General features: G+C 37.3%; 1 protein-coding gene across 8 annotated transcripts in view; it reads right to left on the bottom strand.

The window, feature by feature from the left end:
* Positions 1 to 16506, bottom strand: part of POC5 (POC5 centriolar protein) — a 28812-nt gene that overhangs the window by 12054 nt on the left and 252 nt on the right. For 2 of the 8 annotated variants that reach the window (XM_050329151.1, XM_050329152.1), the window contains exons 1-6: positions 15053 to 15542; positions 10583 to 10699; positions 6560 to 6707; positions 3356 to 3546; positions 2812 to 2988; positions 581 to 685 (exon numbers count right to left, since the gene is read on the bottom strand). In XM_050329151.1, coding sequence (XP_050185108.1) covers positions 581 to 685; positions 2812 to 2988; positions 3356 to 3546; positions 6560 to 6707; positions 10583 to 10699; positions 15053 to 15055 — 741 coding nt within the window. In that variant the 5' untranslated portion in view covers positions 15056 to 15542. Of the gene's footprint in view, positions 1 to 580; positions 686 to 2811; positions 2989 to 3355; positions 3547 to 6559; positions 6708 to 10582; positions 10700 to 15052; positions 15555 to 16506 lie in introns of those variants that run through there. The other 6 variants (XM_050329150.1, XM_050329154.1, XM_050329149.1 and 3 more) reach the window with 6 other exon arrangements.

Raw genomic sequence — 16506 nt, 5'->3', positions numbered from 1 at the left:
AGGTCCTGCAGCAAAGTGGTATTCAAACAGCATCAGCAAGTTCCATGTTCTTCTTCCTGCACATGTCATGGAGCATTACTGTCCCCAGTATAAGAAACTGTATTTGTTAACCCCTAAGTTACAAAAAACAGTGGTTTTACTCTTGTTTAATGACACTCAAGCAATAACCTAATATATATGGCGCAAACACGCATGTGTGAAGCTATTTAGTGGGTATGTGGCACATTTGGATTTACCACAGAAATCATATAAAAATCAAAAAAGTCTCCAAGATTGCAGATGACTAGCATGAAACACATATCTTTTAAATTAATTTAGATTTCAGGATAGTTTAAAAATTCCTTTAAAACAATTCTATTATTCTACTCTGTTTCAAAGTAGTCATCAGAAAATGGCTTGATTTTTTTTCCCATTCGAGAGAGTATTCTGACAGCCGTTTCTTTTTAAAATTGGTGGGTTTAAACTGTTATTTGACATTGTTAAATACATCACAATAGAAATACCATTATTTTTTCAAACTGTAACAGGAACTGCAGCAGCTCTGACCCTTTTGTGTTGCATTTTTATTTTGTGCACATACCTCTTGACTTGCTTTAACATGCTGAATCCGCCACAGCGCAAACTTTCTCATCAACTCTACTCTCTCCTTTTCCTTTTCTATTGCTTGGGTCAAGTTAGTAATTACCTGAAAAAATATTTGTTAACACTATTTCAACACAGCTATGATCTCCGTAAGGTCAAATAGAATGTACTTTATGCCTCAGTTATTTTTCACTTAAAGCACTTGCTTGTAACAGATGCTTTCTATGAATCTTCCCCTTACTCTAATGAAGTAGGAAACAAAAATCAGTAGTGAAATTCCAATGGCTTCAATACTCAGACTGTAGCACTTCCACTGTGTAATTTTAAGAAAAGTTCAATTGAATTGTTATTTCCTTCTACATCTGCAGGTTTCTGAGCTACTTCCTAATAATTAAACGTTACTGTAGCATAATGTCAGAAGCATGTTTTATTTCAAAGACAATTTTGACAAATCAGAAACATTTATATTAGAAGTTCATTTCAGTGATTACTTAACTGAAGTGTAAAGAAACAACTTATTTGCAGAATGCTCATTCAACTGTATGACCAAAATAAACTAGCTAAGTAGTTGCTAAGAACTATTTTGTTTCAGGACAGAAATTCATACAAACTGTTTCAATCCATCTTCAGAATGTTTCATGAAATACTGCCAAGAAAAAACTTCGTTTCTTTAAGGTGTTCAAAATGTCAATATAAAAACAAATAAAAGTCAAATTGATACATCTTAAATAATTTAAAGATAAATTTTAAGAATGAGATCTTTATCATACTGTATGTTAACCCTGTATAAGCTACTTTTCTCTGCTTAAATACAGCTAACTTCTCCGTTTCAGAATACCTGAACAGCTACCTAATTAACAATGAAATTATCTAAAATTAGAAGTACACTTGCATAAATTGTCAACAAATCAATGAGAAAATAGAAAGCAAATTAAATGAATATATGCAATTAATTAATTTTGTTGAAAAAGTGTCATATACTAATAAAACATCGACTTTCGATGCTGCACACATCCTGATACACACTAGAAGTCTTACCCTAAATCCATTTTCATTAATTAGTACGTTTTTGCCAATAAAAGCATTTGTGAGATTTACAATGTGAAAACATGAATCTACAGTACTCATAATTTGTGAGGCTTATGATTTTGGGTTAAGTCCATGTCCTAATACAGCAGTTTTGATAGTCATGGTGTGATACACAGAAGCATGGAAGCACTTCCACCTTCTATTCAGGTGGTAGCAATAGTAATTTTCTATTCATACCATTTTTTTTAGAAACAGAACTATAAAAATGGCCAAAGAAAAATGTCTTTGGTAACAGAAAAGAGATACAGCTTTCAAAGTATCCTTGGGAATTATGGCACATTAAATATGAGTGACATACAATGATAACCAACAGAATTAGAAGTTTGAATGCTATATGCTGAAATAAGCATGCACAGATGCACTAGTTAAACTGTATTACAATGTTCTTGTATTGTTACAACATTTATATTTGCTTGGTCTGTAAGATTAGACTGTTTTCCAAATGGACACAGAACATGATCTTCATCCATATTTTAATTCCTGCAATGTATGGTTTTTTTTAAAAAAGGTGAATAGGAATTAAAAACTCAAACTTCATTAAGTGTTCCCAAGAACGAGGTTAGAAATTCATGGTAGCAATAAGAAGATTTAATTATGTAATGTGATTGCAAGACTGCCAAGATTTCATATTCATTTCCACAAAACTAGTTAATATTGAAGTTGTTTACATTGTTGACAGCAGGAAAGTGTAAATCACAGATCCCAAATGTACAATCTTAAGAACATGTACAAATGTAGAATTCCTAAGAATCCTAAAACAGAGATTCTTTAACACTTCAGGGACTGCTACGCATTTGAAATTCAAGAAAACCAATCTAATAATTGAAAAACTAGAGGCTTTTGAAGTGTAAGAGCTAATAGAGTCATCCAAGCCTGTGTGATTTTCATGAAATAAAGAAGGAACAAGAGTAGACCCTAGGTTTAAGAAGCAAACAATGAAAAGTATGTACACACAAAGTGTTGAGTTTTCATTGCTAGTGTGGATGACCCTATTAGCAACAATGATTGGTTTTCTACTATACAGTCTAAATATAGTGGTTTTGCCTCAAAAAAATTTTGTTCAAACAGATGTACCAAAAAATTCAGTGTGGATATTTTTAAATAGAGAGGAACTGTTAAAATGTGAAACTGAATTACTACCTCATCTTTCCTGGCAATAGAAATTTCATAAGTATGTAGTAACTCCTTCAGGTTTTCCATCTCATTGCACAATTGTTTCACATGTGCAGCATGTTTCTCTTTTTCTTGTTTCATTTGAAGCTTGTGATGTTGAATCAAACTAAGTTTCCAATTTCTCAATTCTGTCAGAATGTTTGTCTGAAAAGTTAAAAAGATGACAGTAATGCAGTTAGTTAAACTATTCCCTCCTATTTTAATCTTAAAACACTAAACAATTTAGGAGAAATGAACATTTACAGTGATACCTTCATTACACAGGATATTTATTGCTATAAATATTACCACACACAATAAACTACTGAATAATATCTGAATATCCCTAATAAAGACAGTTATTCCAAAGTTTTTGAAATAAGACATTCTAGTCTTTATATGCAATATGCACTATCAACAAAAAAGAAAAACACCATTCGCCAGTGCAATCACACTGCAACTTTTTGGGCACTCACTTATTCTACAACACACTTATATCTGTGATATCTGTAATTCCATACAAAATAAATACCTTAAGACTTCCAGTCCAGAGATCAAGTATATTTTCTATTTGATTGAGCTTTTCATCTTGTAAAGTTAATTCAGTCATTATGGTTTCACTGACTTCTCTTGGACCATGTGTGGACCCCTGGGAAGAAATCGCTTCTGAAAGAATAGCTTGTTCCATATTGGCCTCAAAACTCTGCCTCACTGATGTTAAGACTAAAAATGAAACAGAGAATAAGGATGACACTCTGGAAAGGCTAACTGGCCCACATTCTGGATGGAAGTCAGAAGTCAGGCATTGACAACAAAGAAAAAAGATATTTAGGGCATCAGAAAGCTCCTTCCCTCACATGAGACACAGCCCAATTCAAATACATACTTCCCAGACACAAGTACATTTAAAACCCCACAATTCTATTTCAATCATAGGCAAAATGTACTGCTACCCTAAAAAAGAGTACCTTAATGTCACTTAATTTTAAAAAGGATGATCACAGCAAGAACTAAAAATACACCATTGCCAGAATCAACATCTCTAAGTAAAGGCTTCTTGACTATTAACATCTCAGGTCAAAAATCTAAAATCTTTTGTCTTTTTCCTTAATGGGACTGTAAACTCCTGAGCTTGGTGGTGTTACTTGGAGCATTCACAAAGCAGTCTGTGGCTATATTTCCATGTTGATATTCACCTGCATCCATTTTCCTTAAAGCCTTAAATTTGTTTGTCTAACTAGAGTTCAGACAATTTGAGAAAAGAAATACCTACTCTGAATTTACATAATGCCTTAAACAATAAGCCTTCACTTTCAGGTGCTGTGGCTAACTACCACTGCAATAAAGGTTAATCCATGTCCAAAAGCTAATAGGCATGTGTTTGAGCTAAGAATAAAGAACTTAATATTCAAGTAAACCAAAGAAATAAAGTATTGTTTTATCTCTAGTTATTCCTGATAGAAAATTTGCTATTTGAGTTGACAACTGAATAAAAAAATTTGGAAACAACAGGGATTAGCAGCTTCCTGTCATTAATAAACTTCAAAAGAATACTCTCCTTTTCTTCATAAACTAAGAGAGGAAACCTCCGACATCTTAGTCTTTGCTTCTGAAAACAAATGTCTGTACGATTGGTTTCTTAGCAGATGAATACGATATTTTGGTACAAGCTTGAAGAGATAAGCTAATCTATTTGTCAAAAAGCAGTATCTTCAGTGGACACTGGAAATGTATGTTTCTAATTTATTCAAGATAGAGCCTGATAGTTGATACTCTTTTGCAGTTATTGTTGTTGTCAGGTCTCCTGTCCAAAGAAAGTCAGAAGAGCTGTCTGGCTCATAACTTCTCACCACACAGCTACTACACTCACGCTCCAAAACAAGCAGGAAATAAGGAAGAACCGTGATGCAGAGGCAGTTACAACTGTTTTTTGATGCTTCTGTCAAGCTAATACATAACCAGACATCATAAAATTAAAATTAGCTTGAGCTGAAGAAGTCCCATCTAGGACATTGTTTATATAGACTAAATGTCCTACCCAATATCAATAAACAGATGACCAAAAACAGATTGTTCCCCATCACACAGTATACTAAGATTGGACTTCAGATTTTTGTCCTTCTTTCTTATATAAATGAGAGAACTATTGCTTAGTTAATGGTAGAATTTGAACACTCACTGCTTGTAAGAATCTCCAAAATGAGTGACATGCCAGAAATGCATCTAATTTCTATTATGGAAAATCTGGCTGGCATTTGACAATATAAATTATCTGACAATGTTACCATTGTTAAATATTCCAAGTTCTGTCCTTCACCACTTGTTCCCATTCCTGCATGTCACTGTGTTCTTCCTTCAGTTGTGAAGTGCATGAAGGTTTGTTTTGATTTTTAAACTTTTACTATTTGGTTAGATTGCAAAGATATCCAACTTACACAGCACAAGCTGCAAGATACTTCCAAAGGAAAAAAACCAAAACAAAATAGAACAAAATGTAACCAACAAAAACAGGATATTAAAACAGACTGACAACTGGCATAGTCTGAGATCATAATATTACAAGTCTATCACTCTCCTCCTCTTAGTCCTCCCTGTGTACAGACTATCCTAACTCATTTTTCTCATTTACCGTATCTGTTACATGTTTATATCATCATTTGACGCAACTCATCTTAGCTTTCCAGCATTGCCATAATTTTCTAGTTGTACACATATAAATTTATTTCTTATTTCTAATGCACTCCTTCTGTCACCACTATTCCTTCCACAACATTGCATGATGTCATTCAGCTACAGTGTGCTACGGTATCAAGGACACGAACCATCCATTTGGATATCCCACATGCATTTACTCCAACAAATATCTAGACTGTATTCTTGTTACAGTAGAGGTAATGAAATTAGCTGTTTATCCAGATGTCTGTTATTCAAATACTACCTTTGGATTTTTTTCTGTGTTGCTCTAGTATCTGACTTGTTCTGCTTTTATTAAGTAAATAAGCTCTGACAGATGTTCTTACACATGACATGCTATTAGTGGCCCAAGCTGAGTGCAGCAATTTTCTAAAATGTTCTCAGAAGTTTAATGGATCCATACTGAGGACTGGAAGCCCAAATAGAAGGAATTTTTCCACTGTTTGGGTATGAGTCATCATTACATATCTCTGCAACAAACAATTTGCTGCTCCAGTCTTAGTAATTTTCAAATTTAATCAACTAAACTGGTAACAAGAACAGGAAATTAAGATTTATGTTTCGAAGCTTAAAAGCATTTGGACACTGAATTGTATAGTACAGCATGTTTATTCCAATTACTTTCCTTATTTGGCTGGAAGCTTTTAGGGAAGATACTATGTATACCATGTATGCCTAAAATTCCTGAAATAGAGATTACCAGTAGTTAGTCTTCTACCATCATAATAGTAACATTCACTTCAGTTTTTAAAACCTGAAGAGAAGGTAAAAATGCCAGATCAAAGAATAATGCAAACCCAAAATTTAATTTCAGAAGACATCACATGGCTTTGGAAACTCTGTTGGTCTCAATACCATCACAGGAGAAGGGGAAAAAACAACTGCAAACGTGAAAAGCTAAGCAGAAAAGCAAACTTGCAAAAGTGCGAATGTACTATATATATGCTATATATATTTTTTAAACTGAAGCTATTGAAAAACCCAAGTCAGAAAGGTTGTATCATTGTTCTCTTATGAGAACACATAGGTTTGGGCATACTACCTGGAGTCTTACTGTGACTGGCATCATTTGTTGCCCTTGCAGATCTGTCAGCTGGTCTAAGTTCTGAGGCAGGTTCTGTCCACTTTGACAAATCCTGTGCAAACTTCGGAGTCACTACAGTATAATGAAGTGGCTCTTCATATTCATCCTGTTGCAACATAATGGCAAACAATTATAAAACTACAATTACATTTCTAAAACTGAGGTATATGAAAGGAGTGGAAATTATTTACTATAATTTTTGAGAGGTAAAAAATTAAGAGGATCTCACTTAAAGTTGCACAAATGAACTGCTTTCCTACAATGATTGTAACAATCTAACTTCCTCTTGTTTCATATTCGCATCCATTCTGATTACAATTAGATGCACCATAATAGTTACACAAGAAGACTCTGCCAGATGCCAGAGCTGGATACTATAATAGGAATTTTAAATACAAACAGTAAGTAGAAAAAAAATCACATAAGCTATTAATCACCCCATATTATTTCTAATCACTCCTACTGCTGCAAAAACATGTATTTTTATAACCATGACAAAGATGCTACTGAACACAATCACACTTCACATTCTGTACCATTACAATTTCTTGTAAAGCCAATTATTGAAAGAAATTTGATTAGCCAGTATTTTGTTCAGAGTAGATATAATTATTCTCACCTTGTATTATGCATTTTTAAAATTGTATAGGGAATGTGCATATATAATTATTACAGAACCCCCCCTATTAAGAAGTTATAAGCTAATATAACTGGTATGTGGCATTAGACTATGCACGAAAGTACGCCAATTAACAGTTCTTTTAAATCTCCTAATTAAACAGATTTGCAGAATGAAAGTATTTAGTGCTCATTGTAAAACTGTAAACTATATTACATCTTAATCCAGTACTTCATTAAAAAAGTTCCAGTAGCAGCGACATGCTGAAACCAATCAAAGCCACTAATTAAAGATCTGGAAAACAATGCCAGTTGGAAAATACTAAACCAGACCACTATCAGTTATTTTTTCTTTACTTAGTACTATCATACTAATTCTGATTAGTATCCCTGTGAGGTCAAACCTCAGAAACCAAGTGTGAATTGAAAAATTAATTTTTTCTTCAAGCTGGGGAAAGTCAGAGTGAAAACAATCAATGAAAGGTAACAATTACGTGCAATATGTTTTTGAATCTAATAACTGAAAAGGATAATACTTTAAAACTTTGTGTAACCCTTACATTTTTGTGGGTTTTAACTAATTAGAGAATTTAAGAAGCTCGGTTTTGTACATTTCAGCTGAATTCTAGTTTTGATTTAAATGTCCGTTTCCTATCTTCTAAACTATGATGTTAAAATTAAAAGCCAAAATAAATGTCTATAAAGCTATATAAACAAGCAAATACATAATGTATTTGTTTGATAAGTAAGAGTGTCACATTCTATGTAAAAGGTATACTCAGCTGCAATTTTTCTGTAGCCATATATTTCTGAATGAATACAGTTTAGATTTTATCAGGTGTCAAAAGAAGAAAACAGATAACTTCAGATTAGTTATTCAACCAGGAACTACACGGATCTATAAAAAACTCCCTGCAGCAAAATTTATGCAGAATAAAAAAGTCTTTACCTTAGCTAATCTGAATTAAATGATTGTGCAGAAGACACTAGATCACTCCTCTGTCTTCTCCAAAGAGGTCATGTGACCAAATTGCCCTAAACAAGTTACTTGTCAGAGCTGATCCAGCTGCTTCCATGATTACCTTATCCAGTTCAAGGGACATAGTAGATAAAACGTCATGTGCAAGTTGTTGGCTCATTTTGATTCACCAAATTTAATCATTAGCACATAATCTGTCCTACTACAGGCATTCCTAGCACTCAAAATATACATATCAAATTATGGCAGGAATTTTCTTTCAAGTTCTAACACTCTTATTAAAAGCCAAAGAATCCACCATTTGGGAATACACGCTCTTACATGCCAACAGAAAGTGTCAATAGATACCATCCAGTGACAACTCTGGAAATAAATGTTTATAAGTTACAGTATTACAACACTGTTAAAATGAAGTTAAAAGGCAAATGTCAAAGAAAACAAAGTATCCCAACTGTAACCAGAAACTTAGACATAAAAAAAAAAATCCTGGAGACTGCAGCAAGAATATGTATGGAAACATTGAGCGATTAAGTGCATCACCTCAATCTTAAATACCCCAAACAAGGATGCTGCAACTGGAATGCAATATTGACCAATAAATTTCCAATAGAACCATAATAAAATTAACAATATATTTTTTTGTTTACTTACTAGCTTGGTTCTCCTTTAAACAAAACTTTCAAGCTGTTTTGTCAACTACCAAAAAAAATCTGTTGTTGTGTAAAAGTAGAGATTTATAGTTCTAGGGCCTGAAGGTCAGTGGAACCCTATTATAAGTAAATGGAAATTCTAGAAAACCAGGGGATTCTTTTTATAGCAAAAAGGTAATAATCTTGTCTCTATTTAAAAGCAAAACTACCAAAAAGACTCAAACCAAACTAAACAAAACAGACCTTTCCAAGTTATCTAAAGAGAGTAGAATCTTCCCTGTCACAATTCCTATTGATCAGCTGTGATGCCAGCATTGTTTTTCAACAGTAGTAAACTCCTATAAGAGGCAGCTAAGAACTGTGGACCTGGAGAAAAGAAGGCTGAGGGGCAATCTCAATGCTCTCTTCAGCTTTCTGAGCAGGACAAGTGGGGAGGGAGATGCCCATCTCTTCTGCCTGGTATCCAGTGATAGGATCTGTGAGAATGGCTCAAAGTTGCACAGGGGATGATCAGACTGGACATTAGGAAGCATTTCTTTACTCTGAGAGGGTAGTCAAACACTGGAACAGGCTTCCTAGAGAGGTGGTCAATGCTCTGAGCCTGTCACTGTTCAAGGGGCATTTGGACAATACCCTTAGTAACATGCTTTAGCTTTTGGTCAGCCACAAAATGCTTAGGCAGTTGGGCTAAGGATTATTGTAGGTCACTTCCAACTGGAAATATTCTATTCTGTGTTAGACATGTTCTCATTAGCAAAATAGTCATTCATTAATATTAGTTTATCATTCTCTACAAGGTGGCCTTAGCACCTCCTTATGATCAACCAGATCATAACAGAAAATTCCAGTCCTTTAAAATTTGTAGCACTACGCTTTTATCTCATTTTCTTACCACAAAAAGCATTGCAAATGCAGATGTATTACTACTGCTAAACAAAGATTAAGAAAACTTATCCATGAGACATGACCACAAATAGAGAAGTATAAGAATTGCACAAATGAATTGCCTTTAAACAGGTATTTTAAAAACTACAAGTCAATCCACATGGAAAAAAAAGAAAGAAAAAACCAGCTTAATTTAACAATGTTTTTGCTGTACATGCTCATTCCACCAAGTGACAAATGTAGAGATGTACTTCTACAGGGCAAATAGCAAACCCTGTTTTTGTCAAAACTATCCTGTTTAGGATTGAATTCTACCAAAGGTTGAAAAAATATCATTCATAACTTAAATAGGAATAACCAATTATTATAGGATGAAAATCTGCTGCTTTCAAAAGAATAGGACAAAGGCTTTATCCAGTATCTTTGCATCCTCTTGAGAAAAGCCTAAATTAAACTTTTGCTTCATCCCTCAAAAATAACAGCTTTCTATCCTACTGTGTCAGATTCTGGTTTCTTCAAAACACTTAAGAACAAATATAAAATAACACCAAAAAAAAAAAAATAAGAAAACTGTCCTGTTTTACTTGCAGCTACCAACCTCTTAAATTTAAATAAGATTTTTCGCATAAAATAAATTTCTTGTGAAATGCAAAAAAAGGGGAACCAACCGAAGATATTTTAGCATCACATTTTTGGGGGGGTCTAATTTGTTTATTTTCCCTAATGTTTTAATTATTTTCCTGTATAGGTAAAACATAAAGATGCATGTTTAGTTAGATTTCCTCATAATTATCCTTTGTCAAATAAAATGCCATGACAGTGAATCAAATAATATTGCCTCTTTCCTACCTGAAGATCTGAAGAAAGAGAACTGTCCGGAACAGAGTCTTTTGGTAAAACTGGGCTTGTGCTTTTCTCCTCATCTGATGACATTCTGCACAAAGTTAGTCTATAAAACAGTAGAAGCTGAACTTCATATTTCAGTATGAAAACATATATTCACCAACATTTTCCACAGAAATGGAGATTCTGCTGTAGAAACTGCATCAATACCCACTCTGTGGGCTAAACTGCTTGCCTAGTCTCATTACACAATGCTAGGTAGGAAACTGCCTGATCCAGACCATACTCAAAATCATGGAAATACTTCCACTGACTTATAAGTAAAACAAAAAAGGAAAGACTCTAAAGCAACAATATCAGTTGTTACAATTACAGATACACTTCTGTGTCAATCCCTCATTCTAATTCACACTGTATTGTTTTCAAACTTATCAGCTTCTTCCAGTACAAAATTCCTACAACACAGGAATGCCTAAGCTACACTCTCCTATCCACTGAACAACCTCAACCACAGCCCAAGATCAGATGATGCCCTAAATGCTCTGCTCAATACCCTGAAGCTGAATGGTCAACATCAGCCTGCTGCCACTTTTTTGATCCTTCTTGCCTTATGGGCCCAGGAAGAACAGATATAGAAGGACAAGTAATGCCTTAGGTTCAAGTAATCACTCCAGCAATTTCTAAGCAGGACAGTGAAGCTCTCTTTGAACATGTGGAAAGCAGGCAATGTTGTAGAACTGATAAGAAAACTTGAAGACTTTTGTGAAAGATGTATGTATCTTTTCATCTATTACAGCCATGAACAGGTCCTTGAGTGAAGAACTGAAGCTCTTGTGATAAGACTCAATAGAATAAAGGGAAAAAGGACTCTAAAGTATATGGGGAAGAAGATAAAAGAAATTGGAAAATGAGTGCAAATGGAGTATGAAGAAAGGTGAATTTATTAATGAATAAATAACAAAGTGATCAAGTTGCCTGATGCACATGGAAGACAATCAGACGCATTGAACACGGAATTGTCAGAAGAGAGTAAGGACACCACTATAAATAACCACAAGAACTCAAAGCTCATGTAATGTAGCAAACAACTTGGAAGGAAAATTTATTTTAAGAGAGACCTTTACTGCTGTCAATTATAATATTCTTAGTTGTTTTTTAAACAGATGTGTTTTCTGACAGAAACATAATTTTTAAATTCCTAGTTATACTGTCATTAAATTGACAGGAATATCTCACTTCAGCATTATCATCTTTTCTCAAAATATCAAACTCCCCACATTAACATTACAGCTCTGTCTATAGGAATACAGATGGCAATTAATTACCTTTTTGCTCTTTGAACTATTCTAGATACTGATTCTTTCTGCACCACAAAAGCTCTCTCTGCCACGGATATCTAAACTTTTCAGAATGGCAAGCTTATTTCTGTGCTGATGATAGACATTTTAAAAATTATATAAAGACAATTTCAAATGCTGATTTCCTACTGCCAAAAGTTCAAAAGACATTATAATCTCCCCCTTCCTGCTGAGCCCTAGAATACCAACCATGTATTTTAAGTACAAAATAGGAAGTCTAGGGAAGGTTTACTATATATTTTTTATTGCTGTATAATGGTTTGTAGATGAGAAGAAATACTACCCTCCTCACCTCTTCTGTTTTCATTGCCTCCTGCTCTTCTTTCCTCTCTCATACACAAATTACCTTATCGGTACCTTTGTTTTGGCCTCTCTACCTAATAAAATAGCTTCCTTTCTTTAGCTGATAAATTCTTTCAATACCAAAAAATACTTCCTCAGGAATCTTAAAAAATCAGCCGCCACTTCACATGCTTTCCCATAGACAGTTTCTCGAATTGTGGATCCTAATCACTCTAAAAGCCGCAGATGCATCCAAATATGGAGGGGTGTGTGTGCATTAGGGAGGATCACAAAGGACCAACTATCTAGCACTTACAGGAATTAGATGTGTATTTGCAGTTAGAAATTATAAATACTGATACCTTCCCTTCTCAGTCCACTTTAAAAGAACTGAACTGTTGATTTTTCTGAGACACAGGAGGTGAAACAGAGTTCCATGTGAACACAGACAAGTCCAAAGAAGTGGAAGAGAAAGTATTTTTCTGAAAACTTTGTTCAACAACATCAGACCATTCTCCTGATTTTTGTTTTCAGTTTTCTAAGATCATGTCCCTGACACACAATCTAGTGGATCTGGTTCTCTACCTATCACTGAAACTACTCCATGATCTTCTAAAACTCAAAAGGTTCCTGCCTTCATCGTAAGCAATGTTACCTCTCCCCTCCAGACCACCCTTCCCCTCAAATCTGTTAACTGAAACTTATCTGTTTGACATTGCCTTATCTAAAAAGTCATTTGCTGTCACCTCAAGCTCAGTATGTTTGCCTCCTCTTCCCATCTCTCTTCTTTATAACCACAAACTAGCCCCCCACTATGTTTGTGCAGCTGGTCTCCACCTGACTGCCTTGGCTGAGTAGAATGCAGCTTTAGATTCCACTAACAGTTTAATGCTTAGAGTTTGAGTTTTCCTCACATTTCTAGGTTTTGCCTGGTTTGCTGTTAATGTTAATGTACATTTTGATTAGTGCAGTATTTCAGTGAAAATCCTAGTGAACCTAATATTCCAGACAAAACAACAGGTTGCATTGCTAGGATAAATTAAGAGAGACACAATTATTTTAACCCTGTGTTTATAGACACATCATTGCTACGTCATGCTACAATCATAGCATATTCTGAGCTGGAAAGGACCCACAGGGATCAAGTCCACATCCTGGCTCTGCACCCAGAATCATACCATGTGCCTAGAACATTGTCGAAACACTTCTTGAACTCTGTCAGGCTTGGGGAGCCTGTTCCAGTGACCAACCACCCTATGGGCGATGAACTTGTCCCTGATATCAAACCTAAACCTCCCTTGACACAGATTCATGCCATTCCCTTGGTTCCTGTCACTGATCATTGCCTGTCCCTCTTCTTGCTCTCACAAGGAAGGTGTAGACTGCCATGAGGTCTCCCCTCAGTCTCCTCTTCTCCAGGCTGAACACCCCAAGTGACCTCAGCCACTCTTCATATGCTTTCCCATCTTTGTTGCCCTCCTTTGGATGCTCCATAATGGGTTAATATCTTTCTTATGTTGAAGTGGCCAAAACTGCCACAATATTCAAGGTGAGGCTGCCCCAGTGCAGAGCAGAGCGGGACAATTCCCTCCCTCGACCAGCTGGTGATGCTTTGCCTGATGTCCCCAGGACATGGTTGGCCCTCCTGGCTGCCAGGGCACTGCTGACTCAGATTCAACTTGCCTTTGACCAGGACCCCCAGGTCCCTTTCTGTGGGGCTGCTCTCCAGCCTCTCATTTCAAAGTCTGTCCGTACATCCAGGGTTGCTCTGTCTCAGTTGGCCTCTCTGTCTTTGAAAAAAATCAGCAGCTCCACCCAGTTTGGTACTGTCAATACACTTGCTTAGTATCCCTTCTAGTGCTGTCTCCAAGTCATTTATGAAGATGTTGAAGAGCACAAGGCCTAAAATGGAGCCTGTGGAACCCCACCAGTGACAGGTCATCAGCTGCTGACCCATCACACAACATGTTTATCCAGCTGTGTGCTTGACATTTTGTCCAGAAGGATAGTGTGAGAGGCAGTATCAAAAGCTTTACTGAAATAAAAAAAAGACTACATCAACTGGCTTCCCTTGATCAAACATGTGGGTTACCTTATCATAAAAGGGAATTATGTTTGCCCAGCAGGACCTTCCTCTCATGCTGGCTGTGACTAATGACTGCATCAGTGTTGAACACTGAAGCAAAGAAATCATTAAACATCTCTGCCTTGTCTATAGCCTTGTTTGTGAGGTGATGATCCTCATCCTGTAACAGGCTTACGTTATTTCTGGACTGCTTTTTACTACTGATGCCTTTTAAAAAACTGGGGTTTTTTGCCCCCCAGAGTACAGGCAAGCTTCACCTTTAATTGAGCTCTGGCCATATGAATTCTCTCTGTACAGTGGAGAGCGGCATCTCTGTATTTCTCTCACATTACCTGACTTTGCTTTCACTTTCTTTTTTTGCCATAGCTCCAGAAGAAGATCCCTGCTCAGCATGCTGGCCTAAGAATTACTTGTCTGCTTTAATCTCAGTGAGTAAGCACTAAATCCCACAAAATACCAGACAAGTTTCTAGAAGAGAAATCGAGGGATACTAAGACACCATCTCTGGGTCAAAAAGCTGATTTGCTAAGCTGCAAATATTATATTGTGAGACACAAGTAAGAGGAACATCCTCACACTTACCATGTTCTTCTAATCTTACCCGAGCATCTGTCAAAACATACTTCCAACTCCATTAAAGAAAGATTCCTGCTAACAGCAGTAGCTCCTTCCATATGCATACAACTCCAATGCTAAGACTGCTACTTTTAAGAAACTGGATGCAACTATAAAGATTTTGGTCTGACTCACCATGGTTGCTCTCCTTCTCAATTTTGAACTAATTAAGCTGTGCTCAGGTTTCTGCAAATCTGGCTTTGTTTTTAACTAAAGGTGATGCTTCCAAATAATTTAATGTTTCATGCAGATCAGAGGACTCAACACCTAGGAAAGAGAATCACAGGATGTGTAAGGTTGGAAGGGACCACAGTAGGGCACCTGGTCCAAGCTCCCTGCTCAAGCAGGATCATCCTAGAGAACATGGCACAGAATTGCATCCAGATGGTTCTGGAATATCCCCAGTGAGGGAAACTCCAAAGCCACTCTGGGCATCTGTTCCAGTGTGTGGTCACCTGCACAGTAAAAAAGTTCTTCCTCATATTCAGATGAAACTTCCTGTGCATCAGTTTCTCCCCATTGCTTCTTGTCCTATTGCTCAGCACCACCAAGAAGAGCCTGGATCCATCCTCTTGGCACCTTCCCTTCAGATGCTTATAGACATTGATGAGGTCTCCTCTCAATCGTCTCTTCTCCAGGCTGAACAGGCCCAGTTCCCTCAGCCTTTCCTCACAAGAGAGATGCTCCAATTCCCCTCATCATCTTTGTAACCCTCTGCTGGACCTACTCCAGGAATTCTATGTCTCTTATGTCCTGAGGAGTCCAGAACTGGACACTGCACTCTAGGTGAGGCCTCACCAGGGCTCAGTAGAGGGGCAGAATCAGCTCCCTCGACCTGCTGGCACTGCTCTTCCTAATGCACCCCAGGATACCACTGGCCTTTCTGGCCATAAGGCCTCACTGCTGGCTCATGGGCAGCTTGCTGTCCACTAGGACCCCCACATCCTTCTCCACAGAGCTGCTTTCCAGCAGGTTGGCTCCTACCCTGTGCTGGTGCAGGGGGTTATTCCTCCCCAGATGCAGGACCTGCCCTTATCCTTTTTGAATTTCAGACAGTTCTTCTCTGCCCATCCCTCCAACCTGTCGAGGTCCTTCGAAGGGCAGCACAGCCCTCTGGGGTATTGGCCACTCCCAGCTTTGTGTCATCAGTGAACTTGCTGAGGAGGCCCCTTCATCCAAGTCACGGGTGAACAAGTTAAACAACCCTGGGTCCAATATTGAACCTTGGGGACACCACTAGGGACAGAACTATACCACTTGCCGGTAGAGGCAGAACATACCCTTCCCTTTCTTTAGCTGCACTCCCCTCCAAAGCAGTGCTGCTCACGCTTTTAACTTCTTCCTGGAGCCCCTCTGCAGCCGCCTGCAGTGCCGCGACCGCCGCTGCCATGGCAGCCGGGACAACAGGGACATGGCGCTCCAGCAGCGGGGACCACGATCGGACTGCGAGCAGGAGATGTTCCCCCTCTTTGCTTTGCTTTTACAGGGCCTCTAAGGCCACCAGCCCAACCACCCGGGGGCAGGGGGGACCCGCTGGCCCCCTCGGGAAGCTCGGGCTGGGGCGCGGGCGGCGGGTAAAGCCGCCGGGC

Source organism: Myiozetetes cayanensis, unplaced genomic scaffold, assembly GCF_022539395.1.
Source record: "Myiozetetes cayanensis isolate MyiCay16 unplaced genomic scaffold, myiCay2020 scf4, whole genome shotgun sequence".
Taxonomy (NCBI): Eukaryota; Metazoa; Chordata; class Aves; order Passeriformes; family Tyrannidae; genus Myiozetetes; species Myiozetetes cayanensis.
The sequence above is the reverse complement of the archived record's forward strand: the minus strand, read 5'-3'. Positions and strand labels throughout refer to the sequence as shown.